Source organism: Ischnura elegans, chromosome 2, assembly GCF_921293095.1.
Source record: "Ischnura elegans chromosome 2, ioIscEleg1.1, whole genome shotgun sequence".
In the NCBI taxonomy this organism is placed as follows: domain Eukaryota; kingdom Metazoa; phylum Arthropoda; class Insecta; order Odonata; family Coenagrionidae; genus Ischnura; species Ischnura elegans.
Window position 1 is genome coordinate 58,182,324 of NC_060247.1, and position 20,184 is coordinate 58,202,507.

General features: G+C 42.0%; 1 protein-coding gene across 1 annotated transcript in view; it reads left to right on the plus strand.

The window, feature by feature from the left end:
- The window catches only part of LOC124153788 (cap-specific mRNA (nucleoside-2'-O-)-methyltransferase 1), a 42,991-nt gene that overhangs the window by 16,509 nt on the left and 6,298 nt on the right, over positions 1-20,184 (plus strand). The window contains exons 8-15 of the mRNA XM_046527145.1: positions 9,387-9,483; positions 12,580-12,712; positions 13,073-13,252; positions 13,803-13,993; positions 14,899-15,027; positions 15,337-15,568; positions 16,528-16,644; positions 18,336-18,454. Of these exons, the coding sequence (XP_046383101.1) occupies positions 9,387-9,483; positions 12,580-12,712; positions 13,073-13,252; positions 13,803-13,993; positions 14,899-15,027; positions 15,337-15,568; positions 16,528-16,644; positions 18,336-18,454 (1,198 nt within the window). The remainder of the gene's footprint in view (positions 1-9,386; positions 9,484-12,579; positions 12,713-13,072; positions 13,253-13,802; positions 13,994-14,898; positions 15,028-15,336; positions 15,569-16,527; positions 16,645-18,335; positions 18,455-20,184) is intronic.

Sequence of the window (20,184 nt, forward strand, 5' to 3'; positions counted from 1 at the left end):
AGATTTTTCGGCCAATTTTTTGATGTGAAAAAGTTTGCCGTATTTTGTTTATAAGTATTTTTTATAATTTTTTAAAATTTCCAATGCTTTTCTTATGGGCGTATCTTTGGATTTTTTTAAAACCAACTTATAATCGTTGTAGGAATAAGTCCTTAACGTATGAGATACTAGATTTTTTGGTTGATTTTTTGATGTGGTCGCCTTTGCATTTTTTTGTTTAAAAGTATTTTTTTTAACAATTTAAAATTTCCAATGCTTTCCTTATGGGCTCAGTTTGGGAATTTTTTTGACCAATTTGCAATAATCGTAGGACCAATTCAATTTAATGCAAGATACTAGATTTTTTTCTTAATTTTTTGGCTATCCTTTGATATCCGCATGTTAATCGAACTTCGAGTAATTAACGATTATGTATTTTCATTGAATTTGCGACTCCTACAACGTTTGGTAACTTACAACACATCCGCCGTGAAGTTTGCATTCCCTCAACACACGATTTTAAATTTTTCTGAATTTTATTTCGCCACTTCCAGACGACGTACGGACACCAAATTAACGTGAGTGACGTATTTCTCGTGCCCCTACGTGCCACAACCAGGAGAACGCAGAATGTTTAATTTAAACGGGTGACACCGTCGAAAAAACATGCTTGCACTACAGCTAAAGAGCCGAAATTTTTATCGAAGGTGAACGATGCCGCGTTATACGGGACAAGCACAAAAAGTCCCCCGATAACCCCCTGGGACCCCCCCAAAAAAATAAAAATTATTTAATAAGTGGTATATTTCGTGTACCATTCATCCGAGTTGTATCGTTTTTATTTATTCGGACTGGGAATTGTGTCGGCTATATTTACGCGTCATGTTCAATTATCCTGCCCCATTTACACACCCGCAATAAAATTTCAAATTTTTAAATGTACATTCCTTGACAACATAGTAGATGTATTTTAAGGACTCCAGGACATGGACATCTAAAAGCGATTTTTTTAACCACTTCCCCATAAGGTACGGCTACGAAATTCACACGAGTTATGCCTTATTACAGCGTTTATGCACCGCTATCTGGAGAACACAGAATTGGTAATATAAATGTGAGTAATACGGGAAAATTCATTGTTCCCCTAAAGCTAGATCGCTGGAATTTTTATTGTAGGTAGACAAAGACCTTTTATGCAAGAAAACCCCTCGAAATTTCACGTGGCTTCCTTAAAGACCGTGGAAAAAATTCTTCTTTTTCTGTAAATAGCATGTTCTTCGCTGTTTTCGCATATTTTAGCAGTACTTCCCTTCTCCTAAGACTCATCCCTAAGGAATTCTTTTCGATGATTATGACCGTTGTCAGTACACTCATAAAAAACCCTGGAAACCCCCCGGACCGCCTTGGAAACATCGTCATAAGCTAAAATGCCACAATCACGGCTAGCATGCGTCTAGATTCTGCCTCATTATCCCCCGGTAGCCTTTGTAAACGATGGGGGATAGCTGGTAGTACGCATTGCTCCGTGAGGAGTGAAAACCCTGGCGGCCAGGCTGCCCCCGCCCCAGGAACGACGGAGCCATTCCGAGGAGTCAGAGGCGCGGAAAACCTCCGAGAACCCTCGGGCGGAAAATCCGCTCCAACACGTGGAGCAGCCGAATGGGTGTCTTACGAGGGGGGAGGGCGCCGATAACACTTGAGCGGCGAAGCCGCCCACAGTCGAGGAACGGCGAAGCCGTTCCGAGGAGTCGACGTCCCGGGGATACACTGGGAAGCCTTGGGCGGCGAGGCCGCCCCATCACGAGGAAGCTTACGGGGGGAGGGCGCCGATAACCCTTGGGCGGCGAAGCCGCCCACAGGCGAGGAACGGCGAAGCCGTTCCGAGGAGTCGATGGCTCGGGGGTAAACACAGTAAAGTAAAGAGGAGTCGACTTCCCGGGGGGACACATGTAAACCTTGGGCGGCGAAGACGCCCCATCACGAGGAGGCTTACGGGGGGAGGGCGCCGATAACCCTTGGGCGGCGAAGCCGCCCACAGACGAGGAACGGCGAAGCCGTTCCGAGGAGTCGACGGCTCGGGGGACACAGTAAACCTCGGGCGGCGAAGCCGCCGCATCACGAGGAAGGGCGATGCCGTTCCCAGGAGTCGACGCCTCGGGGGGACTATGGTAACCTTTGGGAGGCGAAGCCGCCCTTCCACGGGGAACGGCGAAGCCGTTCAGAGGAACAAGTGGGTCTCCGTCAAAGGGCTACCTCGATATCTGGGCGGCGAAGCCGACCCCTGACGAGGAACGGCGAAGCCGTTCCGAGGTGTCGCGGGTGGGACGGCGAAGCCGTCCGGTGGGGGCAGCCGGCGAAGCCGGATGCGGGGGAGTTCGGGGGGACTCGGGTAGCCCTTGGGCGGCGAAGCCGCCCTCCCACGATGAACGGCGAAGCCGTTCCGAGGAACTAGCGGGTCTCCGTCACAGGGCTACCTCGATATCTGGGCGGCGAAGCCGACCCCTGACGAGGAACGACGAAGCCGTTCCGAGGTGTCGGGGGCGGGACGGCGAAGCCGTCCGGCGGGGGCAGCCGGCGAAGCCGGATGCGGGGGGGTTTCGGGGGGACTCGGGTAGCCCTTGGGCGGCGAAGCCGCCCTCCCACGATGAACGGCGAAGCCGTTCCGAGGAACTAGCGGGTCTCCGTCACAGGGCTACCTCGATATCTGGGCGGCGAAGCCGACCCCTGACGAGGAACGACGAAGCCGTTCCGAGGTGTCGGGGGCGGGACGGCGAAGCCGTCCGGTGGGGGCAGCCGGCGAAGCCGGATGCGGGGGGGTTTTAGGGGGCGTAGCCCCCTAACGAGCGCGCGCAGCGCGGCGAGTCTATTTTATAACACACGCTGATTAAATAATGTCACCTCTAGTCTGGCACTATTTCAATGCATCATACATGTCCTTGAATCGGAATTACGTGCTTACAACCCAGGAAGTTGAATTCCACTGATAAGCTGTTGAGGTAAGTATTATCTAAATTCCCATTCTGTACAGTCTGTACTTGATTGACACCATTGACTGATCTGTTTGAAGCCTGGCAGACGGAATGCTATGAGGCAGAAAATGTCAAGTTCGGGTGCTTATTTCATGGTTCTCCACACATTCATATGAGAGAACAAAGATTTTTAACTGTGAAAATATGTTTCAGTGCTTAAGTCGGTATTTAAAAGATATAAATTCATGTTGAGAGCCTTTTCTGTTACGTCCTATCCAGGTAAATTAATAGGAGCAGTCGGGCTAGCTTTAGTGCTGCCATCTACATTTGAAACCATTGCTGGGCGACAGTAAGGACGACATCCCTTAGCATTACCAGGGTTGCGGAGTTGCACTGAGCTGAGTTAGACTGATAGATTAGACAAAAATTTTGTGAACAAAAAAGTGCAAAAACTTGTAGTGTAAGGGACTTAAAGATATGCAAATCTGTTAATGGATTCTGAAGTGATTTGCGGATGATCCAGGATGCAGAAGTTGAAACACACAAATGAGGGTGAAGTGCAAAAAGTCATGGCCATCCTGATTGTGATGGGTATTAACTAGTTACCTTAAATGCTGCTATATTGTTGTCAGAAACCATTGCACGGAAATAACTTGTGGCGCATCGTCCGCCACAATGTAGAGTTGGACCAGTGGATAAGTGTCCGCCTACTAATCGGACGGCGCGCGTTCGAGTCCTGGCGCCGGCCGGTATTTTTTCCTATATCTTTTCAGGAATTCTAGAAGGTTCGAGGAAGATCCGGCGCGGCGTTCCAGAATATTCGCCGCATGTATATAAGCTAGCCATCTGGGCTACCCAAGTTCAGTTCTGTATTGTCAAGTCACAATAAACGCCTCTCCGCAGATAACCGAAGTGTGTTATTTAGCGTAGCCATCGCTACAGTGGTGACCCCGACAACACGCGACCATGGCAGACGCAGATCAACTCGCCAAACTGCAGGCTCAAATCGCGGGACTCCAGCAGCAACTCGCCGCACACCAAACGAACCACAGCCAACAGCTAGCGCTCCTTCAAGAACAGCACCAGCAGGCTCTGCAGCAACAACAGCAGCAAACAACGCTGTCATCGCAGCAAGCCTCACCGTCTCCATCATCCTACGGCGTCGACACTGCTGCCGTCTACCGCGTCACTCCGAAACTGCCTCCTTTCTGGCCAGCACAGCCTGAAATATGGTTCGCCCAAGTCGAAGCACAATTTTCTTTGGCCAACATCACCTCGGACAAGACTAAATACGATTACGTCGTGGGAAACCTAGACAATCGTTTTGCCAGTGAAATAAGCGATCTTATCGTGAATCCTCCGGCCGAGAATCGTTACCTAACGCTGAAAAACCTATTGATACAGCGCGTCTCTCCCTCCGAGGATCAACGGGTGCGGCAACTCCTCACAGCAGAAGAGCTCGGTGATACCAAGCCTTCGCAACTATTACGACGCATGTGGTCTCTCATCAGCACCACCCTTGTGGAGGATTCTTTCCTCCGCACATTATGGTTGCAACGTCTTCCGGCCAACGCTCAAGCCATCCTGCAAACGCAAGTTACTTCAATGCCTCTTGATGAACTTGCAAATATGGCCGACCGCATCGTCGCCGTGGCTCCGCCTCCAACTGCACCCGCCATCCATGCAGTACGCCATACCAACGATGTTTCGTCATTGGCCCAACGGGTTGAGAAACTCTCAAAGCAGCTCGAAGATATACAAGCTCATCTGAAAAAACCTCCGTACTCACGGACTTTGAGCAGATCTCTACCCGCGCCGCGCCCCGCTCAGCCTGAGATGTGTTACTACCATCGCAAATTTGGAGCCGAAGCCAGACGTTGCATCCAGCCATGCACCGCAAATGCAGTGAATCCGGTAAACTCCAACAGCGACTCGTAACGGCGGCTATGAGTCGTTCTATCACAGGCTGCCGCCTCTTCGTCACCGACCGCCTCTCCCAGCGGCGTTTCCTCGTAGACACAGGATCGGATCTCTCAATCTACCCTGTAAAATTATGCACCGAACAGCGAACCTGCACTGACTACGAGCTCTCCGCAGCCAATGACAGTAGGATCCGTACTTATGGTACTTTACTTCTACGCCTTCAGTTCGGCCTCCCGCGTGACTTCCTTTGGAGATTCATCGTTGCCGACGTTACCGAGCCAATCATCGGAGCAGATTTCTTAACCCACTTTCAACTCATTCCTAACATGGCCACTGCTCAGCTCATCGACGCAATCACTGGCCATTCTACATCGGGTCATCGAGGTCGAACTTACCAGGACAGCGTGCGCGCTCTGTCGGGCTCTTCATCCTACCACGACCTCCTGGCCGAATTTCCTGATATCACGCGGCCATCAGGGACTCCTCGGGAGATCCACCATCATACCAAGCACCACATACGCCTACAACCTGGACCGCCAATCTACCACCGTGCCCGCCGTCTAGCCCCGGATCGACTCCGAGATGCACAGGCAGAATTCGAGCTACTAGTACGCGAAGGCACTGCACGTCGCTCACACAGCCCTTACGCCTCACCACTACACATGGTTCGCAAGAAGGATAGTAGCTGGCGACCTTGTGGTGACTACAGGGCTCTCAACGCACGTACGATACCGGACCGCTACCCCGTCCGCCATCTGAAGGATTTCTCCCACGCTCTTCAGGGGTGCAACATCTTCAGTGTTATCGACTGTGCCAAGGCCTTCACTCAAATTCCAATGGCTCCCGAAGACATAGAGAAGACAGCCATAATTACACCCTTCGGCCTTTTTGAATTCCTATTTATGCCATTTGGACTTCGAAATGCCGCCCAAACATGGCAGCGCTTCATCGACGAAGCTCTCGAAGGCCTAAATTTTTGCTTTCCTTACATAGATGACATCTTAGTATTTTCCCGTTCGCAGGAAGAGCACCATCAACACCTGCGGATATTATTTCAGCGCCTTTCTGACTACGGTGTCATCGTCAACTCAGCTAAGTGTGTCCTAGGATCTTCCAAGGTCACATTTCTGGGCTTTCACGTGAGCGCTGACGGATGCTCGCCGTTACCTGACAAGGTAGCTGCTATCAACAACTTCCCTCCACCGAAGACCATAAAGGACCTTCAGAGATTCCTCGGTATGCTGAATTTTTATCGACAGCACATACCACACGCCGCATCCACACAGGCCCCTCTCAATGCTCTACTTCAAGGTCCTGATATCAGGAGCTCCACTCCAATTTTCTGGACACCAGAACTTCAGCAGAGTTTCGATGCCTCTAAAGGCGGACTAGCCAAGGCGGCAACCCTGTCGCATTCAATCGACTCAGCACCTCTGGCTCTTGTCGTCGATGCTAGCCGAACCGCAATCGGCGCTGTCCTACAGCAAAATTTTGGGAACTCTTGGCAGCCACTCGGTTTCTTCTCTCGCAAGCTGACACCTTCCCAGCAGAAGTGGAGCACTTACGACCGCGAACTCTACGCCGCCTACCAAGCAGTGAGGCACTTTCGGCCGATGGTTGAAGCCCGCGATTTCGCCATCTTCACCGATCACAAACCACTCTCTTATGCCTTTGGCCCCAGCAAGAAGAGTAGCGACACCTGCTCACCACGACAATTTAATCACCTGGAATTCATCTCACAATTCACCACGGACGTGAGACACATCTCCGGACTTGACAACGTCGTCGCGGACTGTCTCTCCAGGGTAGAATCCATATCCACACCGTCTCCGATTGACTTCGCCGCTCTCTCTCGCTCCCAAGATGAAGACGAAGAGCTCCAAAGACTACGCCACAGCGGTACGGCTCTTCAACTTCACCGTAGGCCTGTACCCGGAACGAACATTTCACTATGGTGCGACACCTCCATGCCAACCCCACGCCCCTACGTTACTCCCTCATATCGCCGGCAAATCTTTGACAACATCCACTCCCTTAGTCATCCTGGTGCAAACTCCACCATTAAACTCGTCTCCCGTCGATATGTTTGGCCATCCATGCGAAAGGACTGTCGCGCATGGGCTCGCAGCTGCCTCTCCTGCCAACGTTGCAAGGTGTCTCGTCACATCACAACGCCACTTGGAGACTTCGTTCCGCCAACCAGGCGTTTCGAACACATACATATGGACATCGTGGGACCTCTCCCGTCTTGCTCCGGCTACCGGTACCTCCTCACAATTATCGACCGATTCTCCCGCTGGCCAGTCGCAGAACCCCTAGCAGACATCACCGCAGACAGCGTCTCCCGCGCCTTTCTCCTTGGATGGGTTTGCTCACTACGGCTGTCCTCAACACATCACCTGCGACCGTGGACGACAGTTTGTGTCATCTCTTTTCCAGAGACTTTGCACCACTCTGGGAACAACGCTACAACACACCACGAGCTACCATCCCCAGGCAAACGGACTCGTCGAACGACTACATCGCGTTCTTAAGGCGGCCCTCATGTGCTCTTCTTCCAACTCATGGATGGACGCACTACCCACAGTTCTTCTCGGCCTCCGCACAACTTGGAGAGCCGACCTGCAGACAACACCTGCCGAACTCCTCTTCGGGGAGCAACTGCGTCTTCCCGGGGACTTCTTTGTCGACTCTGCCCAGCATCTGGACTCCCAGGATCTTGTTTCTCAGCTGCGTCCGACCCCTGCGTCACGCCACATCTCATCGCAGCGTGTCTTCATCCACAAGGACTTGGCCACATCCTCCCAGGTCTTTGTCCGCCAAGACGCTTTGCGGCCAGCCCTGCAACCACCTTACGCGGGACCATATCCTGTCCTCAGCCGCGGTGAGAAGACGTATACCCTGTACATCAATGGCAAACCAGCCACTATATCAATCGACCGTCTCAAGCCAGCCCATCTTCTTGAGGAGGACCCTCCGCCTACTCCGTCACCAGATACCACCACTCGCTCCGGCCGCGCCGTCCGTCCTCCAGAACGTTTTGTTGCCAACACTCTGTCTCTCCTCCAAGGGGGGGAGTAGTGTGGCGCATCGTCCGCCACAATGTAGAGTTGGACCAGTGGATAAGTGTCCGCCTACTAATCGGACGGCGCGCGTTCGAGTCCTGGCGCCGGCCGGTATTTTTTCCTATATCTTTTCAGGAATTCTAGAAGGTTCGAGGAAGATCCGGCGCGGCGTTCCAGAATATTCGCCGCATGTATATAAGCTAGCCATCTGGGCTACCCAAGTTCAGTTCTGTATTGTCAAGTCACAATAAACGCCTCTCCGCAGATAACCGAAGTGTGTTATTTAGCGTAGCCATCGCTACGAACTTAATCAGGAATGTAATGAGTAGGAATAGATTCAAGTTAATACATATTTATATGTTTTTATGTCACTAAAATAACTATTTTCAGGGCAAAAACTGATAGATTAGCCAGAGAAAGACTGCTTCTTGGTCTACTCCGTAGGATATTTCATTCCATACTCACTCTGGGGGAAAATATTGTGATAGATGAGTTGATAGTACCTTGGAGGAGTGTACTGCATTTTAGGCAGTAACTACCAGAAAAGGCTCCTGAATATGGCATTAAATTCTCTAAGCTGTGCAGCCCTGACTAATTTGCTTAAAATCTCCTGGGAAATTTACGCAGGGAAAAATGAAGCATCCACTGCTAGGGAAAATGTTGGTCATAGCCATGAATTGGTTCTTCAGTTGACAGATGTACTTTTGGATGCTGGGCAGACATTGTATATTGACAAATTTTACAAAGTGTGGGCCTTGGTGAATTGCTTTCGGATAGGAGAACATATGTTTGCTTATATTTAGGGGAAAATTTGTTGGAGAAAAATTAAGTTTATGGTCATAATTTCAAAGCAACTGTGTGTGCAGGGCACTGATCCATAAATAGAGTTATTTTTCTGTTTTGGTCCATCTTTGCATCAAGGGCATGCATATGCTGTTAAAAAATATTGGAAGTCATTCATGCCTTTCAGTTGGCTGTATAGCTTTAAAAAAATTCATCTTGTCCGCATTAAAAATGTCTTCTAGTGCATACCCATCCTCATAACTATTCAAAATTGTGCACTTCTAGTGAGAAACTGTTTCCAGATCAACACTGGCAAATTCCCCATGCATGGCTTTGTACACAATATTGTATCTGTTTTTAAAGAATCTATCCAACCATTTGATGCTTTGGATTCATTAATGTCTTGTCTTGTTGCCGCTTGCAGCAATTTTTTTCTTTGAACAATACTCCACTAATGGTATACCTGCAGCCCTGGAGGACTGAAACCTTGTCTTTAGTATTTCCTCAAGTTCATTGTACTAAAAGAGTATTTCATGTATGTATTTACATCGTTTACTCAGGGCTGCATTCCTTCTCACTTTTCTCTTATATATCACATGCTTTTATAATGATGTTTATGATAACTTATCTCAGAATAATAATTTTTTATATTCTATGTCTCTTTCAGGGGTTTTCGGTGGAGGGTCAAGAGAATATACAAGAAATCCTATCAAAACAGTTGTACCTGTGTCAGTTCCTTGTTGCCTTGAACATTGTTCGAACTGGTAAGATTCTATAATATTATTACTAATGTGTTGTACAAATGGAGACTTGATAGGTACAGTCTAGTGGGGGAATAGCATTCACTTGTCATTCATTCTTAACTGATAGCATTCACTCTTAAAAAAATCAACTACACAACCCTTTTGCTGTGGTCAAACTGCAGAGACTTTCCATGCCCTCTGCACTGAAAAAGTGAACTATTAGTCATGTCAGTACATAGGAGCTATGTTTGCCGCTGTTGTCTACTCGATTGTAGCTGTTACGTACACAGCCGCAAAATTGTTAACTGCAACCTGTAGCACAAAATGATGTGTTTTCTCTGGTTAGATGGCTACCAGGAAATAGTTGTTGCTTAGATGAAAATATTTTCTGTCTTTATTCCTGTTCTAACGATGTTAGGAATGTTTTCCTGTTTCAGTACAGGAAATGCCTTTATTTGGTGTATATTGAATGGATTAGTGCTGTTGCTCTTAATAGAGATGGGTCAAAAAGAACCGAACTGCCGAAAAGAACTGTTCACTGAAATGAACCGGTTTGAAAATTAACAGTTCTCTAAAACTCCCTATTCACTGTTCATATATACGCTGCAAAATTGCGGAGTAATCGGTCCAACAGGTATGCTCACTAAGAGGTATTTTGAACTGCAGCTTACTCCAGCAAGTGCGTAGTGGTCACAACAGATGGCAGTTACGACGCAGATCACCGAAGGTCGTCGAAGTGCGTCATAGACGAACGAGCCCCTCCCCTTCCTTCTCTGCCATTCCCCTCCGTCCAAGAATATGAACACTGTTCATCTTGGCGTATTCATTTCCTCGGAGTGCGTTCTTTTCCTCTCGGCGTTCATTTTATGAAGGGTATTCTTTTCTCAGAGGGCATTCTTTTTTAAGAAGCCGTTCGTTTCCTCTGGCTGTTCATTTGAGCTCTCGAATTCATTTTGATTTCGTGTTCATTTGAACATTCGCGTTTGTAGAACAGGATGCGATGGTTCAGATTTGCAGTCAATTTACGGCTCTCTTATCTGTTCATAATATTTGCTATGGTTCAAAGTTAATTTAAATATTAGGTTAAAACTTTATTAGTTGTATTAATACAAAAATGTACCTACAGTGCAACCTCGATATAACGACACCTCACGGTGCACTAATAAACACTCGCTATAGCGAATTGTCGCTTTAGCGGAGGTGGAGCAAATAATAGCCAATATACCTGTTGCGAACAGATATACAGGAACAGGAGTGGTGCGGCGACAGATAAACATCTACCCGATAAACGTAAGCATGAATCCAGACGAAAGGCGATGTTTTGTTGCATCACTAAATTTCCTTACTCAAATAACGACTAACTATTCAAACAATTTATAAGCGCCGCACTGAATAAAAATCATGCAAAGCATTGTTTCGTCAATCATTATATTTATCGAACGACAGTTTACCACATATATTTGAGACTGAGCACTCCATCAACTTCATTTCTAACAGATCGCTAGCAATTACAGAGGTTAAGGAGTCTTGATGAAAGTCTTCCGGCGGTGAAACCCTCGCTATGGCGAGAGCCAACGCCGAAAGGGTCTCGTAAAAACGAATTTTTTAAAACGCTTATTATAGGGTCAATTGACGGTGCATCGGCTATCTCTCGTAATAGCGGGGGTGTCGCTATAGCCCGTACTCGCTTTAACGAGGTTCCACTGTATTTCAGCAAACGGAAAAGTTGAACATAAATTGTTTAACTATGTTATAGCCACTATATATTTTGATATTAAAGTATTCGTAATGGAATTAACTTTTGACTGGGTTAATCTATATTTTACCATGCGTTGCTTTAAGAGGTCTGTACTTATGATTTTGAGAGACAAAAATTTGGCCTCAACTTTTCTCAAATTACTTGTTTGAAGTGTAATTAGACATCGAAGGGGATGTGCTTGGTACTCTTCTGGAGAAAGTCTATGGAGGCATATATCCATCATTTTCGAAGGAATGAAAGCAGAAACAATATGTTACCTACGGCGATTTCATTTGATGATATTAGGTTTTTCATGTCGCCACATTTTATGCATTTTATTGTGACCACTTAGCTTAATTACACAGAAATACACCTCAAAAGGGCTAACTCTCTCTTTGCTTTCAATGTTTAACATTTAAATATGTTACAGAATTCCATGGGTGTAACAGATTCCACTATTTTGTACATTCTATCAAAAGTACAAATTTAGCAATGAAACTGATTATTTCTCACCATCTTACTCATGCTATTATTGACAGTTAATTGCATCATTAGAGTGGATAGATACTTAAGAAATCTAAGAGAGAGATTCACAAATGACATTTATACTAAAGTCTCCTATATACATCTATAATATAATCATAATCTATGTACAGTCTCCTACCTAACTCTGAGGAAGGTGGTAATACGCCACCGAAAATTTAGTACTGTGAGTGTTTTTTTATCTTTTTTTTGTGTACTGTGATTCTGCCCAACCTGGGTTTTTTTATGTTATTTATACTAAAAATATTTATAAAGAACAGTAAGCTGTGTATGAAAGTCTAAATTGCTCATAAGAGCAGCATTTTAAAACTTTTCTGGTGCTATATATGCGAATAACTTCAAATGCTGGGTTGATAAATATTGGGTTATTCTACAAGTGAACAGCAGATGAATTGCCCTGCTCACGGATGACCAAGTAAAGGCCCGTGACAGAATTTCCTTGAAATTACTATGACAAGCTGGGCAAACCATATGATACCACACTAAGCCTTCATGTACTCGGAGCGTCTGATAAACAGTATTTTCTATCTGAATGACCCTGACTGTTCACCATGAACAGTTATTTTGAACTGTTCTTTTTAATGAACAGGTTCAAAGTGAACGGTTCATCAAAAGGAACTGTTTAACCCACCTCTAGCTCTTAACACTAATTCCTTATGTGTGGATAAACCTGATACATACATATGATGGAATTTACTTCACATTGAGTCCTCTGGTAAGTATTGGTGACATATAGGAACGGTCAACAGTGTATTTATTATCTGTACTAAATTTTTGAGCATTGGCCTTTTGTGTATCCCATGTGTAATTTAAACCCTTTTATATTTACTTTTCAGATGGGCATTTCGTTTGTAAAGTGTTTGATCTTTTCACACCCTTCTCTGCTGGACTCATCTATCTTTTATATAAATCCTTCCAGAAAGTATCTATCCATAAGCCAAATACAAGCCGACCAGCAAATTCAGAAAGGTATGTCATTCATTATTTTTCTAGAAAGCTCCTGAAGAGGTAAAGGTTCGAGGTGTTTCAACGTCTTTTAATGTTTTGGTTAAAAATGAGCTGTGTTTACTACCTTGATAATTAGCTGTGCTAATCCTGAGCTGCTGTTAAATTATTCAAGTAATCCTTTTACTTCCATGCTCTCTGCATGAAACAGAAAATTTCTTTAAAATATGTTGCCTTTATAGCTTTATTTCCCTTTCTAGCTTTCATTTCTGTTGCATGCTTTTCATACACTCCCTCTCCAATGCATAAATTGTTGTAGTTCTATGTATTTTAAAATGCAACATTGAACTTAAGCTGTGTTCTATACAATTAGTCTAATTACAGGTATGTGATATGTAAATGGAAACGAGATGATTGTGATGATATTCGAGAGTACATGTTTTCCATCAATGAAAGGCTGCGGCAATTGAAAAAAACTGATCAGGATATTTTGGGGGTGGTACCTCTTGACGTCATGAAAGAAGATGCTGATTTCATGGAGTATTTGGTTGAGTCAAACAATAGGTAGGTAAACTTCCTGGTAACCCTTATGATGTGTCTCAGACTTATATATGATCTTAATGTTATTTTTATTGTTCATTTCATCTTTTTAAAATAGTCACAATGAGTTCAGTATATTTTTGAATGAAATTATCTTGTTTCTTTACTTTCTGTTTCTTAAATATTTGTCGGGTATAGGGGAATTATTAATGATGGTGTGGTTATTGTTTAGATTCAAAGAGATCTATAATCAGCTTCTAAAGTTGAGCTCTGTTACTTATAGCTCCCCTGGCATAATTTATAGCCTAATTGAAAAAATGGGTGATTATTTTAAATTATCTTTCTCTTATAGGTATTTTGGGTTAAAATAGGGATTTTTATTGCAAGAAAATCCTAAACAAGTAGGCTATTACGATTATACGTGCTACTGTATGCCAGTTTTTCTTCCTCGGCCCAAAATCCCTATCTTAACCCACTTTACCTTTAATAATATATAATGAAATATTTAAGCTCCTTGTTGTAAATAGTGTCATTGGTACTATTTTTTCTTAAAATTATCAATCTGTTGAATCAGTCTAGGGGACAGGCAGGTGGTCAATCTTGTAAAGATAGCAGCCTTCTGTAGGGATACAAATTTAGTAGAACTGAGACAGGCAGAGTTGAGGACAAGTTGCCTTAGTTTATGGAAAGTACCTGACATACCAAGGAAAATAAATAACCTGAAGCCTTCTGAAAAGTGTGACAAATTACTTGGTGGAAACACTGGTGAGTGGTACTCAAATTCATTACTACCAAGCACCTTGTAAAAGTACTATATAATTAACTCCTCTCCATTTTAAAGGTTGAGTATCCAGTGGCTTTGGTTGTCGTTGCATGATATCAACCCCTTAATATGCCTTTTTAAATGTAAGATCTCTTCCATCAATTTACTTAAAAATTTTGTTGCCCTAACTGATATGCTATATACATATATTCTCTCTTTTAATCTGTCATTCATTACATTATTTAAGTGTAATTTAAGTATAAGTTTACTGACTTTAGATTTGGGGTAGGGAATGATAAGAAATTTGACTGTATGCTAAGAAGAGTGGATAATAGTCCAATGAATTTGGATTCAGGAGTGGTTGTCATCGTGTAGTGCAAAGATTGAAAGGTTATCTATTTTTTCTCGGAATAAAATTTTAACTTGAATTTTATGCAGTTTATTGAAAAATTCTCATGTACCTCTAAGGTTGCTCTCCAATGGAAATAATTTAATAGGTTTAACTAACAAATGTTCAAAAGTAATTAATTATTATATGAAACCCACTGGTGTGGATATATCAGATCTCAAAAGCATTATCGATGTTGCATACTACCAAGGTGGCATGGGAAGTAATGAAGTGTCTCAACCCCCAAATAACGACATTAATCTCCCCCTGTTGTAAATGTTATAGTTGATGGAAATTTATGTACCCCAATGAACTTAGCGTTAATTTTTGAGGTGCCGTACCCCCAGACAAACAAGTGACCAAGTTTCATGTTTGTTACAGGCATGAAACGAATAAATTATTTTGACTCTAAACTGGGATTATTTGTATTGGGGATTGTTAGTGTGTATGAATTTTCATATGGCTTGTATCTACATATGAAATGAATATTGTTTAATATCTTTATCTTTTCCTTTGAAGCCTGGATGACTGCAGCAGAAAAAGTTCTTGATGAAAAAGTATTGAAAGAATCCATCAAATCATCCCATGACTGGCGGTGCTATGTTGTTGCTAATAGACCTGAGGACCCGAAGCTAACATTCTACCTTGGTAAGTACCCAAAAAATATGTTTAGATTCATTGACAAAATTTTCAGATTTATTTTTTTTTTAATTTTGTATATATCATGAGAATTTAGCCGAAGTTAGTTGATGTGTTGGAGGCAATAAAAATTCAATTCCTTTTGAAAACATGAGACGATTTGGATGCTAATTCTCTGATATAAATTTAAATCCATCCAAGGTCTGGTTTTAACTAGAGTGATGTGTCACTAATTACATTTGTTATCTAGTGGTAAAGTTTTGCTCTTTTCCAAGGGTAATCAATGCTTACTCTTTGACATGATAATTAATTTTTCAGGCCTGGGCCAAGGAAAAGTCTATAGCATGAATCCAAAGAGCAAAGGTAAACCTAGGTGGGATCTTGTCAATGAGCTTAAGGTTGAACTTTCTCCAGGAACACTTATTCTTGGAGAGACTCTGCAGGAACATCAAGGAGAGGGACGCAGCCAGAAGCGGGTCCGAGCACTCCATATCATAGATGCTTTTTTCCTTGGAAATGTTGACTTAAGGAAGACACATCTGAAGGAAAGGTAAGTGGTGCTTTCTGTAATGAGAATTTGCTTTTAGACCAGTGTTAAGAATTATTGAGGCATGAAGTGAATCAAGAATTAAAGAGTCCCTTGGGTTTATATGTATCGGTTCAGGCATTGTTTCTGCTGATTTTCTGTTTGAATTTCATTTCTTTCTTGCCCACATCATGAACGCTTGTCTTTATTATGTCCTTTATTGCATGTACAAAAGTACTTTGATTTACTTCCCCATTGAAAGCTATTAGTTATAGTTTAGTAATGATATTGCTTGCAAGCATTATTACTGTTTTCCTAGATAATGGAATGAAGGCATCCTTTAGCATTGAAAAATATTCATGAAAATTAGCAGATAAGAAAAAATTGAGTGAAATTGAGAAATAACCTATAGAAAATGTTTTAACTCATAGTCAATTATTTGATGGTATTTTTGATAACTAAGATATAGGTCTGTTGGGTTATGAAGGGCATAAATAGAATCAAATTAATTATGAATGAGGATAGTTGGGTAATGGTGAGAAATGAAGCTAAGCAAGTGCGGTTTGAATTGCCTCTTTTTTCTAGTGATATTATCGCTAAATGTTCATGTCTCCTATTTTATTCTCTTGGAAAAAGTAGCTGTAATTTTTCTATTGCTGCATATTGACTTGAGCTATAGCTCGTGTGTGCCATGCTTCTGCCATCCCGAAAAATGGTGTTCCTGGGAATGATTCCTCTTACTCCAGTCATTTAAGTAGATATCAGCCATTGTTTTCTTTCTTTCCCTTCCACACATAATTATTTTGGCAATTTCAAAGTTATTTTTGCCTCTTTTGATTGACCTAAGTGTCAATAAATTGTCTTGCTCATCCTGGCTTTCATGTTGCTGGGGGTTATTTGACTGCTACTTTTTCTTTCCTGGTGGAAGATTTCTTCTTTTACAAATTTTGAAATGAAAATGAAAAATATTATTTCATTTACAGACATGCCCTGTGTGCTAAATTTGCTGAAGCAATGAACAGGCCTCTTAGGAGTGACTTGGCTCCTATTAGGGTAAAAACCATTTATCGGTCTCTAGAACTTCGGAGGATATTTAGGCGGTGAGTATTTTACATTTTAATTTTTATTTGTCTCCAAATTTTCAGTTTGTAGCAAATTATTTATTCCATGTACAGTAGAGCTTCTGTTGTATGTCTCTGAAGGGACCACAAAAAATGAAGGTGCTACCCAGGAAAAAATGCTAACTAGGGAAATTGGGGTAATTTCAATCGGTGGAAAATTTGTCATAGTTACAATTACTTACATGTCCAATTACTAAGTTCTTTTAGAATTGCCTTCCTGAACTCTTTTCACATTTTAAATTAATAAAATTAGCACTAAACTCTTAAAAAATACCATGTTAATGAAAACCACAATGTTTTCATAAATTTACCAGAGACAATTACATAAAAATGTAGCCATGCTCCAGTAATTTGTAGTTTATGCATTGACAGGAGAAGTTAAGCGAAGTCATTTCTTCTTTTTCACAGATTACTTATGGAAAATGACGATAACCCTGAGTGTGTCAATTGGCTGTTTTTCATATCATAAAAAATCATAAAAATTAGGCAACATTTTCTTTACCATGAATCCTGGCAGCAGCCATACACATTCGTTCTTGCAATGAACCCATATCGATTAATTTATTGGTTGATAAATCTATATTGATATGATGAATGATAAGACATTTGAATATTATTATAAGCATATTTTCATATTCTAACCTTTAAATTCTCTATAAATATTTGTTTAATGTAGTCTGCTTTCTATTTATTTTACTGAGATCAAGTATTTCTGAGTTAAGTTTCGTTTGAGAATCCAAAGCATAGTCTAGCTCCCACAACACTTGTCAAGTACTGGCGTGCACACTCGCTTTGAGAAATGCATTGTGGGATGAATGTAAGAAGGTCAATACTGATAATAATAAAATAACTAATGAATTAGGATGTTTACACACTTAGATAATACTAGGAAACGGCTCGCAGGTTGCTTTATGGCAAATAATTGAGCGTACTACCAAGGAAAGCGCCTCTATTTATAGTGTACTAACCAAGTAGTTTAACCTTCATTTTGCTAGGATTGTACGGGAAGAGAAATCGCCATGCTAAGAGGGAAAACATGCCAAGGAGGAATGTACTAACCAAGTTCTGCAATTTACTTTTTTCTATGTGTTATATGCTAATGCTTTATGATTTTTAAGTGTTTTTGAAAATATCATAAAATCTTTTGATTATGACATTTTATCTAAAATTTATTTTTGACTTGATTATCTCTGTTTACTGTTATGTTTTTTTACATAGGTGATTAACTGAACATAATCACTAATGATGTAATCCAAGTAATATCTCCTCATGTAATGTAATCACTTGTAATTAGTACAAATGAAATGATTTGTGATTAATTGATTTGTCGTTAAAGTAATGCAGAATTAGTATTCATAAAAAGTTAATTTGAGGCAATGCAGTATTGCAGTTGAAAATGACAAGTTGAGGTAGTAGATTTATGGAAGGATTTGCCAAATTTTCCATTTTCTGATAGCTTTATTGAATGATTTTCCTTTTTATCTGTTCACATACTGTTTGGAATAGATTATTGGTTGGTATTTAATTGCATTTAATAGAATAAAATGGCATGTCAAGGGATGCAATAAGTCTAAGTTTTTTATGTCTTTTTAAAAGGGAAGAATCTATGATGGTACCTGTTGCATTGTGTTCAGAAATATGTAATTTTTTCATGTCAACCTCTTTCATAGGCTGGATACCAAAACAATGAAGAGTAGTTCAGGAATTGAACGACTGAGTTATACATTAGAAGAGGATAACACCAAATATATTATTCCTAGTGGAATATTGTTCATCAGGGAAACGAAAGGTATTTTAGTGTATACGGTTATTTCTTTTACACTTTGTAATGCCTGGGGGTAGTGAAAAACCTTGGCCCATCAACAAGCATATGAATTCTTTTGAGTATGTACACATTTCATAAAACTTAAAGGCATTTTTTTGGAAAGTAGAAACATAATCTATTCATATATGGAACGCAATAATAATAATTATTACTGTTATTGCTATTATCATTATCTTTTACATATTTGTCATTAAATTGTATAAACCACAATGTGCATTCTGTTAATTATTTTCTGTCATGAAATTTCATGCATTACGCCAAAGTATGTATTATCGATATTTAAAAAAAAGATCCGTGAACTTAAGGGCCCAAAAGATACTATTTGTGTTTTCATTTTTCAAATTTGGAAAATTCATTCCTTTAATAATGTAAGGTGTACCTTTTAAAAGTTTAATTCCTATGTTAAAAAAATACTTTTGTTTTCTGCAATAATAAGTATCAATTTTGCGTTTATTCTAGAGATGTGCGAATAGTATCCGCGAATACTCGAATACCTCGAATAATAGAAAGTATTCGATATTCGAGATCTCGAATAGTTATGCCAAAGGTACCGTCTCGAATACCTCGAATACTTTGAATTTCGCTTCATATACTGTCGCTCGCACGTCGTTGGTAGTTGACTCGGAAAAATGAGAACTCGTCTAGTGCATGCAGCGCCGTTTTAGGCAAGCTGACGAAATACATCAAATTCACGGGTTTGAGCGGTGAAAAGAGTTCGACGTGGGGAACCGAAATTGATCGGATGAAAAAAATCCGAAAATCCCAGGTGTCCCCTATCAGGAGAACCTCAGTTCCGTGGGATAGCAACATTGGCGCATTTCCCACGATCCGCTATCCCCATCCATTCAGCTTTCGCCTCCCCCTCTCAGACGATTTCCTCTTCCCCGAAAACAAAAAAAAGGTCCCGGCTCGTGCAGGGATCGTATTACGAAGACCTCAGCTTTGAAAAAAATATCAAGTTACCGGAAAATAATAGAATCGTGTTTCACCCTTCCCTCTTTCTCCCCACTGACCATTTTCCCGCATCCATCTTATGATAAAATGAGAGGAGGTGTTTGCCGTGTGTCCTTTGTGGCTAATAATGACAGGCACTTATTTTGAATCTTCCCCAGGAGATGAAACTACCATAGGGAGGAACTCAGTGCCGTGGGATAGTGACATTGGCGCATTTCCCACGATCTGCTATCCCCCTCCATTCAGCATTCGCCTCACCCACTCTTGACGATTTCCTCTTCTCCGAAATCAAACAAAAGATCCCAGCTCGCGCAGGGATTGTATTACAAAAACCTTAGCTTCAAAAAATATCAAGTTACGCGAGAAAAATAGAAACGTGTCTCGCACCCACCCCCTTTTCTCACCCACTGACCTTTTTCTACCTACCTGCTTCGAATTTCCCCCTTTCTCGAGGTCAACTGCTGCATGAGTCATCTACTAGCCCGAAAGGTGTCTAACAATGACTTTCGGCAATTGTTATTACACCTTTATTGGATTGAAATATTAGTAATGTGCGCGTAATTTAAAAAAGAATAAGACCAAACACGACATATTTCTGACTTTATTTAAGCATTTAGCGCAAGAAAATAAATACCAGGAAGAAGAAGAAATATGACGGAGGCGTAATGCTCAAATAGGGTGGTTTCCTATTATTTTTTATTGCCTAAATCGAAATATTAATACTCCTGAAGTACGTATTT